Source organism: Tursiops truncatus, chromosome 6 (genome assembly GCF_011762595.2).
Source record: "Tursiops truncatus isolate mTurTru1 chromosome 6, mTurTru1.mat.Y, whole genome shotgun sequence".
Lineage (NCBI taxonomy): Eukaryota > Metazoa > Chordata > Mammalia > Artiodactyla > Delphinidae > Tursiops > Tursiops truncatus.
The window spans coordinates 95,821,356-95,836,352 of record NC_047039.1 but is presented as its reverse complement, the minus strand read 5'-3'; the positions used below and the strand labels follow the sequence as shown (position 1 = coordinate 95,836,352).

The window sequence follows — 14,997 nt, the reverse complement described above, 5'->3', positions numbered from 1 at the left end:
AGCAGCCCTTGGCTTACTGCTGCCTCATTCCAAGCTCTGCCTCGGTCTACACGTGGCCGTCTTCCTTGTGTGTCTGTGTGTCTCTGTATCAAAATCTCACCCCCCGCCCCCACTTTCTCTTATGAAGACATCAGTCCTTGGGTTTAGGTCCACCCTCCTCCAGTATGACCTCATCTGAACTAATTATGCAAATAAGGCCACAGTCTGAGGTCCCGGGTGCACATGAATTTGGGGGAGACCTATCCAACCTGTTACATACACATTCCGCTCTTACCATTGCCGGCTACTGTCCTAGTGCTTTACAAGCGTAACTCCATCAATCCTCGTGACAATGTTCTGAACCAGGAACTATTATCCCCATTTGCAGATGAGGGCACGGAGGCACTGAGAGGGAAAGTCACTCACCCAAGGCCACACATGCCAGTGAGTGGCACAGAAAGCAGTCTGGCTCCCGAGTCCACGCTCTCAGCCACCACCAGATGCTGCCTCTCCCAGCAATGCTGCTTCCCAGCTGGGAGACCCTAGGCAAGTCACTTTACCTCTTGGAGACTCAAATGCCCTACCTATAAAGGGGAATAATAGCACCTACTTGACGAGGTTGTTGTGGGGATGATCAATTCCGTGGCCGGTGGAAAGTGCTGGTGGACAGCTGGCACACAGCAGGTGCTCAGGGAATGGAAGCTGTGAACATCATCATCATCATTTCTACTATTATTTGCTAGGGCTGTGGGAAGCCACGGCTCAGAGAAGGAACTCTGGGGACAGGACACCCGAGCTCTCGTCTGGGCTCTGCCACAGACCTCCCTATTGTCTCTGCTAAGTCACTTCCTCTCCCCGGGCCCCAGTTTTCTCATCTGAGAAATGGACCAGTCAGGCTTGTCCTCCTGGCTCCCAGGTGGAACGACCCAGCGGGAAGGGCCGGGGGCTGCCCGTCTCTTCATCCCACCTGGGACAGGTGAGGAGTTTCTGGGGAAGCCTTCATGGGGCCTGAACCTAGCGCCCGGCTGCACCAGGACCGGGTTGCATTTGGCCAGCAGCTCCTCTGAAGCAGCCACCCTGGCCCCTCGGGACCCTGACCCCGGCCTGGGCACTACAAGGGATCGATTGGCCCTGGCCTTGGGGCCCTGATTGGTCCCGGCTGAACAGAGCAAACAGCAAGGTCATCTACAGCCACAGGCCCGTTCCCCAGCCTCAGTCCATAGCTGCCTCGTGCAGGCAGGTGGTGGCTCTTCTGTCCCCAGACGGAGCCCGTGAGTGACACCCCAGGCGGAGGAGCCCGGAGCCATGCAGAGTCTACGGGCCCTGCTCTTGCAGCTGACCGCCTGCCTGGCGGTGAGTGCCAGCCCTGTGACGACGTTGCCCGACGACATCCAAGTGCAGGAGAACTTCGACCTGTCTAGGGTAAGGCTGGCCTCTCTGGCAGCGATGACAGGGTGTCCGAGCGGCTGGGCCTTGCTGCGGGGGAGGGGCAAGTCCTAGGCCCCGGGCTCTCAGTCTCCGCATCTGGAACTCCACGCGTGGGTCCCTCAGGGCCCTCGCTGCTGCCCAGACTCTCAGGGATCTGCTGAAGCTACAATTCTGCATGCACCGTTCTGTGGGCCTCCAGGCTGACATTCTGAGTCAAAGGTCCTCACGTCTGAACCTGCCCTCTCGGGTTCCCAGGGGAACCCATGCTCTGATTAGAACCCACCCAGAAAAGGCTCGGTGACGACTGCTGCCCTGCAGCCCCCAGCAGCACCGAGGTTTTTGTGACCCTCCACCCCGCAGCCCTTCAACCTTCAAGTCCTCACCTCACCCGTAGCATCTCTGTTAGCCCGTCCTGGGTCCTCCGCCCTACGTGTGGGATTATGGGGAGATGAGAAGCACGACAGAGGTCAGGCTGGTGGGATTAAGAGGCCCAGGCAGGGCGCTGTGTGTGGGGAGTCTGCCCTCCGGCCCCAGCTCTGCCCGAGGCGCTGGGTGACCTTGAACGGGGCCTGCCCCTCTACCACCATCCTGGGTTCCGTCAGACCCTTGTAGCCGTGCTGGCCTGAGGACTTTGCTTATGTTCAGGGATGAGGAAGGTTGTGGAGGAGAGGCGTGAGGAGAGGGCCTCTGGTGGTCAGGGATGGCGAAAGGTCTGCGGGGACCTGAGGGCCCTTTCAGGAGAAAGAGGCGGCAGGCTTGCCCTGGGTCAGACGCAGCTTAGGGAAAGGAGATACTTTCTGACACGGAGGTGTGGGCTGTGTGCAACGTGGTGAGCAACCTGTCCCCAGAGGAGTAGAAGACAGGACTCCTGCTTTTGGGGAGCGGTGGGGGATGGTGACCTTAAGGCTTGGAGATTTGGACCCCGTCCAGGTGAGCAGCCCAGATCCTACATCTCAGCAGAGTCAGGCCCTCTGCCAGCGAGGTGGGGCCCACCCGCACATCTCCGTCCTAAGCTGGCCGCGATGCCTGGAGTTCCTCCATCAGGGCTCCACCCTCCCTGGAAGCCCTGTAGCCTCCAATTACCTGTAAGACAAGGATGATCACTTAGGAGAAGTCACTGAGAGGAGGGAGGGGGACAGATATCCTCCAAATCTTCCTCGAGGTCCAGATCCTCAGAGCTTGTGGCTGCCTCCTAGATCTACGGGAAATGGTTCCACGTGGCCGTGGGTTCCACCTGCCCGTGGCTGAAGAGGTTCAAGGACAAGATGACCATGAGCTCGCTGGTGCTGGGAGAGGGAGCAACGGACAGGGAGATCAGCGTGACTAATACTCACTGGCGGTGAGTGGGGACCCACCTCCACCCCACCCCCTGCCCTGGCTTCAGTCACCACCCCATCCTAGAAAGTGACAGGTCTCCACTTCCAGCCAGGACTCGGCCCTGAGCTCCAGACCTCTCTGCTGCCCTCCACCAGGGCAGCCCTTTCTAGTTGTCCCATCTCCACCTCAAGGGCAACGCCCCCAACACTGTGCCTTCTTTCCAACCTGCTCTTTCTCCTTGGGTGCCCTTAGTTCAGTAAGGGCACTTCTCCCCGCCCCCCCCCCCCATCTTGGAAAGCTGGGTGGGAGGTGGCTGTCCTAGACTCCTCTTTCCACTGCCACGGCCATTCGATCCATCATCAAGCCCTGTCCCTGCCCTTCCTAAATCCCTCCAGTCTGTTCACTTGTCTCCTCTTCACCGCCACCACCCTGGACCAAGCCACCACCCTTTCTTTCCTGGTTGTCTACAGTAGCCTCTCTACACTTCTCCCCACCTCTAATCGCCAACTTTCCATCCAATCCTTTCGTCACCCAGCAACCAGAAAGACCTTTCAAAAACTCAAATCTGCTTAAACCTTTCCAGAGCTCCCTACTGCCCTTGGGAATAAAATTCAACTCTTCAACGTGGCCTTTCAGCACCCCCTGCCCCTGACCCCCAAGCACTCACTGTTCCCTGCCCCACTCTCTGCCATGTACTCTGTGACCCACCCAAGCGGACCTTCTTTCAGTCCCTGGAACCCTCCATCCTCTGGACCTTTGCGTTGGATGTTTCTTCTATCCGAAAACCTCTCCCCACCTCCCTGCGCTAATTCCTATGGATCCTTCAGGACGCAGGTTCTTTGTCACTTCCTCCAGGAAGTCCTCCCTGACTCCCCCCAACCCAGGTTGAGGTTACATGCCTTCTTCTGTGTTCTCGGAGCACCTCGGGCTCCACCCCGCCCCTTGTGGCAATTCTCACACTGACTGTATCTGCCCCTGGCCTGCCCACCCACCTCACTCAATTATAAGCTCCATGAGGGGACAGGGTCTGTCCTGCCCTCCTCTGTATCCCCAGCATGTAGCACAGTGCCTGGCACATAGATGCTGCTCATTAAATATTAACAAGATAAATAATAATCATAGTAACCATAATACCTAATAAGTGCATAGTGTTTACTCTAAGCTTTTTGCATATAATATCTCAGTTGATCCTCACAACCACCATGTGAGGTAGAAGCTATCATTATCCCCATTTCTCAGATGAGGAAAATGAGAGAGGCACAAAGTAATCCATGAATTAATGTGTTAATTCATCGTTCTGACTTCACGGTGCCTAAGTCTGATGTGCAGATTTGCTTAAGGAAGTTGATTTTTAGTGCTGGGCTTACCAAGAGGTTAGCATGGATTAGTTCCTTTTTTTCTCTGTCCCTCTGTTCCCTCATGTGAAATTTGTGTCTCCCAGGGCTGGTGTGAGAATTAAACCAGATATTTGGAAATGTTACTTTCCAAATTAAAAAAAAAAAAGGCATTTAGAAGGACCCTGCAGGAGAGTGGGGTGTCAGGACCATGGTCTCTGCCAGAGGTTACCTTCCTTTTGGTTTGTTCATTTCCAGGAAAGGTGTCTGTGAGGCGATCTCTGGGGCTTATGAGAAAACAGGCACTGACGGAAAGTTCTTCTATCACAAACCCAGTAAGTTGAGTCAAAGGAGACATCTACAGTTCCCTCCTTTGCTAAAAGATACCTGCTGTCTTAAGCTCTCTTTCCTTCTGCCTCAGCCCTCTCTGCCCCTACAACTTTTCCTCCCACTTTTCTGCAGTCATCTAGCCTCCCTCCAAATTTCCCCCTCCTTCTCCTTCTCTCTCTCCTTCTTTCTTTTTCTCTATCCCTCCCCCCGCCCCTGCCCTGCCGTGCACGTGCTCATCCAGAATTTGAGTGATGGTGCTGAATGCTAAGGATAACATCAAGATTTCATCAGTCCTCGTGTTAGGCATCTGCAGTCAGCTGATAAAAATTTGCTAGGCATCTACCATATACAGTGTGTGTGGTGCCAAGTGATAGAGGGACTTGGACATGAATTTAATCATTAATCCAGCAGATGTTTACTGAATTTGCTCTATGCATCAAATAATCATGTCAGGGGTTGAATGTTTGGGGTTGGATAAATAAATGAGTGAGAGAATTAAAAAATGGTAAGTGAATATAAGTATGACGGTAGATTAGTGGGGTAGTCAATCAATCATTTAATAGATAAATTGATGGATTAATGGATGGAGGAAAGAAGGAAGGAAAGAGGGAGGGAAGGGAGAAAGGAAAGAAGGAAAGAAAGAAAGAGAATGAAAGAAAGAAAGAAAGAAAGAAAAAGAAGGAAAAAGAAAATGAATGAATTTATGGATTGATATATGATGAGGATGGATGGATGGAACGATGGTGGTTGAATTAATGATGACTATATGGAGGAGATAGATGGATGGAGAGGGAGAGAGTGAAGACGGATAATAAATATATGGAAGGGATGGGTGAACAGAAGGATGGATGAATAGATGATGTGTGGGTGAATAGGTGAAGGATCTCAGGCTAGAAACCTTCTGACCACTGATCTTTTTGTCTTCCTGAATCTTCCATGCAGAATGGAACATCACCATGGAGTCCTATGTGGTCCACACCAACTATGATGAGTATGCCATTTTTCTGACCAAGAAATTCAGCCACCGTCATGGACCCACCATTACTGCCAAGCTCTATGGTAAAGGCCTGGAACATGATACACTCGTTGGAGCTGGGCGTGGGAGGAGACCCGGGATTTAGGGAAATGGAGTGGGGAAGAGCAGGGAGTTTTGCTTTTTCCTTCTGACAAAACTCCAGTTAAGGGAAAGGTGAAAACATTTACTCTCCCTAGAGGAGGTAGAGCTCAGTCTCCCATCTGAGGTAGAATCCTCTTCTTTTGATCTTGAAAATTCCAGAGAATTCCAGAGCCTTCGGGTTCTTAAAAGAACCAGTGGAAAGAGAGCTGTGTGGGGAGTTGGGAGACCCAGATGGGGAGCCTGGGAGGGACACCTCATCCTCTTCTGGGGCTGAGGTTTCCATAAGGGTATCGAAGAGATGGAATTGGGCCAACAGTTTTCAAACTTCCCCAAAATGAAACTCCCTGGGCAAAATAACCTCAGGCCCTGATGGCCCAGGTACCTGTGGTTCTAGGAGTCTCCCCTGCTTCCTACTTGCAGGACGGGAGCCACAGCTTCGGGAAACCCTGCTGGAGCAGTTCAGGGAAGTTGCCCTGGGTGTGGGCATCCCTGAGGACTCCATCTTCAGGATGCCCGACAGAGGTAAGTGACACCTCCACCCCACCTCCCATTTCTGATACCCGTCTTATCCTTCACGACCCCCAGAGCACATCTTCCCAGTCCCTGGGTCTTTCCCATAACCCTCTGAGATAAGCTGAGCTACGATCCCCCTCCCCTCTTTATACAACAGGCAGCTCAGGCCTCTGGATTTGCTCCAAGTCGCACAGAGCGTACCTGGCGAAGCTGAGAGTAGACCCAATTCAGCGTTCCCTCTGCTGCCACCCGTCTAAGTTTGGTTATAGCCAGAATCCATGGCTACCTCCTGGGAGGCAATAGAGTGTTGGGGTTAGGAGCCTGGGCTCTGGAGTTAGAGCACCAAGTTCAGATTGAGCTGGGTGGCTTCTGGCTGGTCACCCTTCCAGAGCCTCATTTCCTCATCTGTAAAATGGGGATAATAATGCCTCCTTTAGAAGTTGCTGTGAGGAGTCAATGAAATAAAGCAATTAAATACAATAGCGCCGCACTTGGTGTCTAGCAAGTGCTCAATAGATATCAACCGTGAAATGCTGGTTGTGGGTGGAGACGATGCAGGTTGTGACAGTGGTGCAGCCACCAGTCTATCACTTTTCCAACAAGTGACCTGCAGCAAGCCATGGGGGTGGAGCCATCCACGAAGTGGGCTAATGCACAAGACAGGTCCCAGCGCACGTCCCGCCTGACACGTAGTCGTTAGCTCTATGGAACAAACAAAGCCTGTCTGGGTCTGGGATGTCTGGGTCTCATTCCCTCTCTCTCCTGTCCTCTGCCCTAGGTGAGTGTGTCCCTGGGGAGCAGGAACCAGCGCCCACTCCACTCTCGGTGAGTACCTCTGCCCCCCACCCCATCCCCACCCTGCCCACTTAGGCCCTGCTGTGCTGGTAGGTGGGGTCGTTGAGAGAAGGCAGTGATGGGCATGTTCTGCGATTGGGCTAACTGCTGCCCCATCTGGATGTCACTTTCCTCATCTGTGAAACGGGGTAATTACCTTTACCTTCCAGGTGTTAGAATCCAGTGACATGTTAGAAAAGGTCTTAGCATAATGCCTAAAAGCAGTGACATACTCAATAATGAGATAATGATACTCGATACGCAATAAATGAAAATAAAGTCAATTGATCCCCCAAAAACGCAAATCCGAGAGCAAAGCAGCTCTCCTGTGCTGACTTTTGATTTGCGGGGCTTCCTTCTTCTGTTTCATTTTCCTGCCTTTTGCCATATTAAGTCTTCATTCTTTCTTTCTCTGATTATTTGGAAATTATATATCCTAATTTAGTCTACTGCTGTGTGTGTATATATCTATATATGTGTATGTGTATATAAGTACATATATACATGTAATATTTATTTTAGAAACATATTCTTGAAAATGTGAAAAAATACAAGAAAGCAAAAAAAAAAGACAATAATGTCCTTATTCCTACATAGAATTAACACTGCTAACATATTATTTGTTTGCTTACATATTTTTTAGAAAAAAATTACCATTGTTATTATAAAACTAACATACAATCAATATAAAGAATCAAAACAGTGCAGTATAAAGGTATAAAAAATAAGTTTTAAAAAATTCCACCACCCAACACCTACCAGCAGTCACATTACTCTGGTAATTTGACCTGCATACACCTGGAGAGGGGCAGATAGAAGGAAGGTTGGATAGATAGAGGAACAGACTTAAATATGCTATTATTAAATGGAATTACATTACAGATGCTATTTCTAAATTTTAAAAGGCATTCCTTGTAGTTTTACTCGAATTTAAAAGGGCCCTGGGGAATTCCCTGGTGGTCTAGTGGTTAGGACTCCACACTTCCACTGCAGGGGACCCGGGTTCGATCCCTGGTCAGGGAACTAAGATCCCGCAAGCCGTGCGGAATGACAGGGGAAAAAAAGCCCTGAAGTTTGAAGGTTTTAAAAAAAACTTCAAATAAATATTTATTATCCACAAGAGATTTACTCCTTAAAGAATGCTCTAGATAAAGTCAAGGTTATGAACTAATATTTAAGAGGCTGGCATCGCTATGGATACTTTTAGAGAAGATCTGCTGTCTGCAGGATTTGGAAGACAGACATCCTCACTCCCAAACTTGGTTCCATCTTCTCTTCCCTTTTGCTTTTACATTGTCCAGACTGATACCATCCCCATTCTGCTCTGTCACCACGATTCCCAGACATCTAGTAATAGTTCTATATTTTAGTGGCGTCTACATTCACCCTTAGTGAATATAACACATTCTCCATTCCTGAGTTATTCTTTCTATTAATCTCTTAGTGCCATTTTTTTTTACCAAGTGCTGTTTTCAAGGAAGGTTCATGGGTGTTTTAATCCCAGAATTCTTCCCTGTTTGAGAATGTCTGCCCATTTCCTTCCTCCTTGAAGGGTATTTCGCTTGAGTGTCAAATTCTAAGGTCATGTTTTCTCTCCCTCAGAAGCAGCTTTGTGTGCACTGCTCCATTGTTCTTCCACACTTATGACCGTGGCAGGGAAGCCTGAGGCCAGCCTGCTATTTCTTCTCCTTGGAAGCAATTTGTTTCTTCTGCTCAGATGCCTGGACAGACTTTCTCCTTGATAAGAAGTCAGCATCTTAACAAGGACATGTCTTGGGGTTGAGAGTCTATATCAAAACTTCCTGGAATACACCGTGCTCTTTCCATCCACAGATGACATTTCTACTGTATTTCAGGAAACTCTCTCTCATGATATGGAATTCATATTCTATTCGCTTTGTTGAGTTTTGCCATCTGGCGAACACTTGTTCTCTCATCCTGGAGCATCTTTATCCTCCATCATGCACTAGCTTTTCTCAAATTGCTTTTATTTGCATCCACTGGGACTGTCTCGTCTATGACAATCTTCTATTTAGCAGCATCTATTCTTTCTGCTCCTCACTATTCCTAATTTATTCACGAGCCCTGAACCGATGTTGTTTTGCTTCTCGATTTGTTTATTTAGGCCTGGGTTCTCTCTTCGTCTTATTCTGTCAGCGTTTACCATTTCATCTTTGAATCTTGTCTTAATACGTGCATGTTCTTATTATGTAATTCCAAAACTTGAGGCCAAAGAGGGATTTCCTTCTGCTTCTTGAGTTATGTTTTCTTCTAGGTTGGGTTCCCTACATCAACATACATGGACGGAAGAGACAAAGGGAAGATTGGGCAGAGGCAGAAGGAGAGCTGCAGGGCAGTCACAACAATGGCTCAACCAACCCTATAGGGAGCTCTGGAACCAGGACCATCCTTGGGAGTTTTCCCATGATGGGGCCAAGGGACGGAGCCTTAATACCCTATGTTGATCAGTCTGGGAAGGGAGCATGACCTTGAATGAGAGGGCTCCCTTAGCTGAGGTGGTCTCCAACAGGGGCTGACAGTGGGTAGCTGGGAATATAAATCCATTGCTGATGGGAGGACTTGGCAGTTCATGGCCATGTCCACCACTGGACTCTTGGGCTCTTTCTCTAGTTCAGGCTACTTATTCATTCATTTCTGAAGTGGGTCTGCATAGTTTCTGTATCACTTCTTTTATCTGACTCCTGCTTAGTCCGTTTTAGATAGACTTTCTGTTTATTCTGATATGGTGGCGTGGAGGTTTCCTTATTCCTTGGCTCTCTTCCTGCAAATATAAGCTTAGTCCCCTCCCACCCAAACTTAGAGTAAGGGCTGGGTTTTTTGTGTTCCATCCACTTTTCTGAAGTCCAGAGCTGGTTGGAATACACTCGCTTTGCATTCTCTTTGGAAGGACTGATAAATACCCTATGGGGATTCATTCCACCTAGTCGGGGCTGGCAGCAAGGTACATCTGCCCCCAGTGACACCCCCTGGAGCATTGACTGTGTAGCCCCAGAACCTTCCCTTAGAAAGGGTCAGGCTCTGGTCTATTTTCCTCTTTTTTCCCCCAGAAGTCATTTTCACTACTCCTCTATCAGAAGAGGAAGAAGATAGGGTTCCCCACAGTTTTCTTCTCTTAGGACTTGGGAGTATTAGGGAGAGCTATCAGAAATTTGATGACTTGCCAGGACTGGGAGTTGGAGGGCAGGTCAGGAGCTGAACCTTGCTGACCTTCCTGTTCAGCTCCAGATTAGTGGATCGAGAGCTTTAGTTTTTCCTTCAAATTGTGCCCCTTCCCTCATTTCAGTGGTGTTGATCAATACTTGGGGGCTGGGATTTCTGAATTCATTCTTTGCTGATGGCTCGGTATTGGAGAGGGTAATTTCTATCTGCCATCTTAATCCAGATCTCAGCTGAATCTGTGCTTCTTCATCCATGTCAAGAATGAAACAATAGGGCTTCCCTGGTGGCGTAGTGGTTGAGAGTCCGCCTGCCGATGCAGGGGACACGGGTTCGTGCCCCGGTCCGGGAAGATCCCACGTGTCACGGAGCGACTGGGCCCGTGAGCCATGGCCGCTGAGCCTGCGCGTCCAGAGCCTGTGCTCCGCAACGGGAGAGGCCACAGCAGTGAGAGGCCCACATACCGCAAAAAAAAAAAAAAAAAAAAAAGAATGAAACAATAACTGATGACTTCCCTTGCAAAAGAGAGAAAGGCAGCTTACTTTTTATTTCTTCCTTCCAGGCTTCCCACATCCTCATTTTTGTGGATATAATCTGAGATTGATGTTTATATTTTCCACCTTTTGTTTGGAGAATTACTTTTAACATTTACATTAAGTTGAATGACGATTTTAACAACAATTTAACCTCAACTCTCTATTTTACTGGCTTTCTAGTTTACCATCATTTCTTTTCTACCACATCATGCATCTTCTTGTATTTAGGTTCCCTTCTCAAGTGTTGGGACTATTTCTGTAAGTAATTTTTTTCTGGAAAGGTACATGGTGGAGAACTACAGGATCTTTGCATGTCTGAGAATATCTTTCTGTGTTTATATCACATGATCAACAGCCTGGTTGAGTGGAGAATCCCTGGGTTACAACCTTTACCCTCTTACAACCTTTAGATATTGCTCTGCCGCTTCTGTTATTAAATGCTCTCGTTTACTCTGAGGGCCACTACTAGGCTCTTTATCCTTTGTCTCTAGGAAATGTCGAGATAGGACTCTTCATTAATTTTCTCTCTTTCCCTTTGAGCCCTTATAATTGAACAACTCAAGTCTCTCTTCAACTTGGAAAACTTTTCTTCTATTATTTCTATATTGTTTGCCTCTCCTTCTAGAATTCCTATTCTGTGAGTTTATTTCTCATAATCTTTAAACTGCAGTTTATTATCCCTACCGTGTGGTTAAATTTAACAAAATCCTTTTCACCTCCAGTAACTTTCTACTTCTCCCATATTATTCATCTGCATAACTGTGGGCTCCTGTTAACGTTGATGCAATGCCATCTCGAATTTCATTGATGGTTTTAGTTTTCTTCTGTTTCTTACCTATACCCTGTGTTTAGTGGAGATATTTCTCCAGCTCAGTGTGATTCTTCTGAGCAGTTGCATTATTTAATTCGTTCCATGATTTTTCTCTTTTCCTTCATCCTCACCAAGCAAGACCTATGTGCAACCAGCTTGAGGTGGGTTCTGGTAGACAGTGGGAGTCCCTGATCACAGCTTCAGTTGCACCTTCAAAGGAGAAGGGAAAAGTTGAAGGTTACTACAGTTTTACCTTTTCAGATTCCAGGTCTCACCTGTGGGCAGGAAGACTGCCTGATGGCCGGCAGTGTCCCTGCTCATCCTTCTGTAACTGTCCCGGGACTGTGCCTCAGTGGACTCTACTCCCAGAGATCCTTTTGACAGCTTTGGCAGCCTGCCCTGCAGTCCCCACCCCCACCCCCATATCTAGGAGTATTAGGGTCAATCTCGGGGTCCCTTCTTACTCTCCACATGACTTTTCCGCTGTAAGCAGTTAACGATGGTCTGGTCAGCCCTTCCTGCAAGTCACTCCCGCTCCCACTCCCTTGTGTAGAAATGCCTTTTAGTTTCTAGTATGGGAATGCTGCTCTTCCCTGGTTCCCAACTCTGGGTTAGGTTTCTTTTCCATTATTATATTCCTCTGGGCATTTCAGCTGGAAGCTGGATATGTAGGTATTGTTCTGATATGTCATTTCAGACCAGAAATCTATCTTGTGATGCCTATTCTGGAATTCAGGTTGAAGCTTTTGGGAAAACAGGCCATTAACCAATCTAGTAGTGTTTCTGTCTACACCCTGATCCCCAAAGCAAGTGGTTTGTTTATATATTCCAGGGGTATATAGGGGAGCAGCAGTGGCTAGATCCCTGCAACGGCTTCTTCTCTTTCTTCCCCCAGAGAGCCCGGCGGGCTGTTCTGCCCCAGGAAGAGGAAGGATCAGGGGCTGGACAACTAGTAACTGATTTCGGCAAGAAAGAAGGTGATGATCACCCCCCTTTTTTTAATCCCCTTCTGCCACACTCCAGAGAGGAAGGGTCCACAGTTGGCTCACCCCAGCTGCCCTCATCACCGTGAAGTCTTTCTTATTTTTCTGCTAGAATCAAGGACTGAGCCTAGAAAGGGCAAATCCAGTACTCTGCCCTGGGCCAGCGGTTATGGGGGAAGAGAGAGGAGTGTAAGGCATGGTCCCTGAGCTTAGCAAGTCTCAGCTCCACGACGAGAAGCGAGTTCTTGGCTTGTCTGTACCACTAGGTGGCCTCCTAGACGTGGCTTTCTCATCTGTACAATGGGATAACAGCCTGCTGAGCTGCCCTTCAGGGCTGCTGGGGGAGCACATGGGCAAGAACGTGAGAATGCTTTTTGTGATTGATAAAATGATCACTCTCCAAATCTCTCAGCAAACACTGAACCCCGACCCTGCTCCACCGCAGACTCTGCGCTGGGCATTGGGGTCATGGGGACGAACCACCATCTTTTTGGACCTTCTTGTCTAGTAGAGGAGGCAGTCAAGGAAGAAAGTGAGGGACCCAAAAGGGAGGGTCAGCTAAAAGGCTGAGGGAGTTCAGAAAATGGAGGATGAGGTGATCAAGGAGGACTTCCTGGATGAAGGGGAATTCATGCTGTGTCCAGATATGGTTTTAGGAAGGAAGGCATTCTGGCATTCTAGGGGCAGGAATGACGAGAGCAAAGGCACGGCGGTGGGACATAAGGCAGAGGTCAGGCTGGCTGGCATGGGTGCTGGTGAATGTACCATCAACTACTATCCTTACCGAGTCTTTGGGCAGACAAGACCAACACAGGGGATGTTGGGTCTCTGGGTCGTTGGTAACTCCCCATGTTATGGAATGGAATGAGCATGGGTTTTTGGAATCCAGCAAATATGGCTTTGAATTTCAGCTCTATGTAACTCTGGGCAAGTCACTTTACCTCTCAGGGAGTCAATTTCCTTACCTTTAAAATGAATTGAGAATCGTTCCTCTTAATGCAGAGATGAAAACTAAATGAGATGATACCTGTTAAAGTATCCGGCCCGGTGACAGGTACACAGTCAGCATTCAGTGAGCACTGCTGTTCTGCCCCTCCCCAGATTCCTGCCAGCTGGGCTACTCACAAGGTCCTTGCCTGGGGATGATTCAGAGGTATTTCTATAACGGCTCATCCATGGCCTGCGAGACCTTCCACTATGGCGGCTGCATGGGGAACGGCAACAACTTTGTCTCAGAGAAGGAGTGTCTGCAGACCTGCCGGACCGTGGGTGAGTGTGGCCCCACCTCTCCACCTCCCCCTGCGCCCCCCAACCCTGTCCTTCAGACAGACCACCTGCCCATTGAACAGGTAGCTAAGAGAGGATGCTCCAGTGGTGGAATTCCAGGGCAGGTTTCCTGAAGTCATAGGAATTGCACACTTGGGTATGGGTGACCCTCGGCACGTATGCCTTCTTGTGGTCCCATTTCTCAATCTATAAAAAGGGGTCCAGGTGTTGTGGATGAGCAGGGTCCCTGGCTCAGGCCCTTTGATGGGTGTCTTAGGTCAGCAGTCCTAAAGACTTCCAATGCTCTGCACCTCCCTCCCCCTCCACAGAGGCCTGCAATCTCCCCATAGTCCCTGGCCCCTGCCGAGGCTCCACCCAGCTCTGGGCATTTGATGCTGTCAAGGGGAAGTGCGTCCTCTTCATCTACGGGGGCTGCAAGGGCAACAGCAACCAGTTCTACTCAGAGAAGGAGTGCAAGGAGTACTGTGGCATTCCTGGTGAAGGTAGGAGGCCCGACAATGCCAGGCTGGGCCTGGGGGATATCGGGGTCCAGGTGGGGGAGCCCTGGTAGGAGGTGAGGGTCTGGAAAGCTGAGTTCTGTACTCTGTACCAGGTGACCAGCCCATCCACTCTCTGGGCCTCAGTTTCCCACCTGTAAAATGGGGCCAAGCCTGAGGCCTTACCCCAGCTGGGATGGGGCATCTGGGCCCAGGCAGAGGGAAGGCAGGACATGAGTGGGGCAGAACTGGGCTCCAATCCCGGCATTGCCACATTTGGGCTGGCCACACTGAGTGTCAATTTGAGCCTCAGTTTTCTCTTTTGTAAAATGGGACAAAGTACCTACTTCACAGAGCCTCGCACGGTCCACATCCACCTAGCGGCAGCCGTTACTAATAACGGTGGTGATGCTATAATGATAACAGGAATAGCATTCCAGGGAACAGCAGCCGTTAAAGATTTCTGTGCCTTATCTCCCCACTGGGAAAATGGTACCTAAGGTAAATCAGGAGGCAAAAAATCAGATCATTCCGTGGAACGCACTCTGGAGATAATCGAGTCACTCCGCAAGCAGAAGTTTCTGGCCTCAGGCTCCGGCTTAAGCTCAGCCCAAGCTGCCGTCCCTCCTCTATGAGGCATCCCCATCCCCTGACCGTCCCCACCCACAGACCCCTGGACGACCCCACACCTACTCCCCGAGCCTCTCTGTGTCCACAGGGGAGGAGGAGTTGCTGCGCTTCTCCAGCTGAACGGCCCACAGGCCAGAGGTCCACAGGCCACAGGGAGCGCGAGGGCCAGTGTCCGCCCCAGGGTCCCGTGGCAGGTTCCAATAAAAAGCAAATTGTAGACTCCTGAAATCCCATGTCCTGACGAT

At 49.5% G+C, this 14,997-nt stretch overlaps 1 protein-coding gene across 1 annotated transcript; it reads left to right on the top strand.

The window, feature by feature from the left end:
- The first annotated feature begins 982 nt into the window (after positions 1–982).
- Positions 983–14,997, top strand: AMBP (alpha-1-microglobulin/bikunin precursor). The gene is made up of 10 exons (XM_033858445.2): positions 983–1,401; positions 2,604–2,746; positions 4,317–4,393; positions 5,331–5,447; positions 5,926–6,027; positions 6,797–6,843; positions 12,272–12,353; positions 13,461–13,628; positions 13,955–14,128; positions 14,841–14,997. The coding sequence occupies exons 1-10, from the start codon at positions 1,285–1,287 to the stop codon at positions 14,870–14,872; spliced, it is 1,059 nt and encodes a 352-aa protein (XP_033714336.1). The 5' UTR covers positions 983–1,284; the 3' UTR covers positions 14,873–14,997.

Excerpts from the sequence above, each read along its gene's own strand:
- AMBP (XM_033858445.2), top strand. The coding sequence starts at position 1,285 with ATGCAGAGTCTACGGGCCCTGCTCTTGCAGCTGACCGCCTGCCTGGCG. Across the intron at positions 4,394-5,330 it reads GTTCTTCTATCACAAACCCA|AATGGAACATCACCATGGAG; the intron begins GTAAGTTGAGTC and ends TCTTCCATGCAG. Across the intron at positions 6,844-12,271 it reads CAGCGCCCACTCCACTCTCG|AGAGCCCGGCGGGCTGTTCT; the intron begins GTGAGTACCTCT and ends TTCTTCCCCCAG.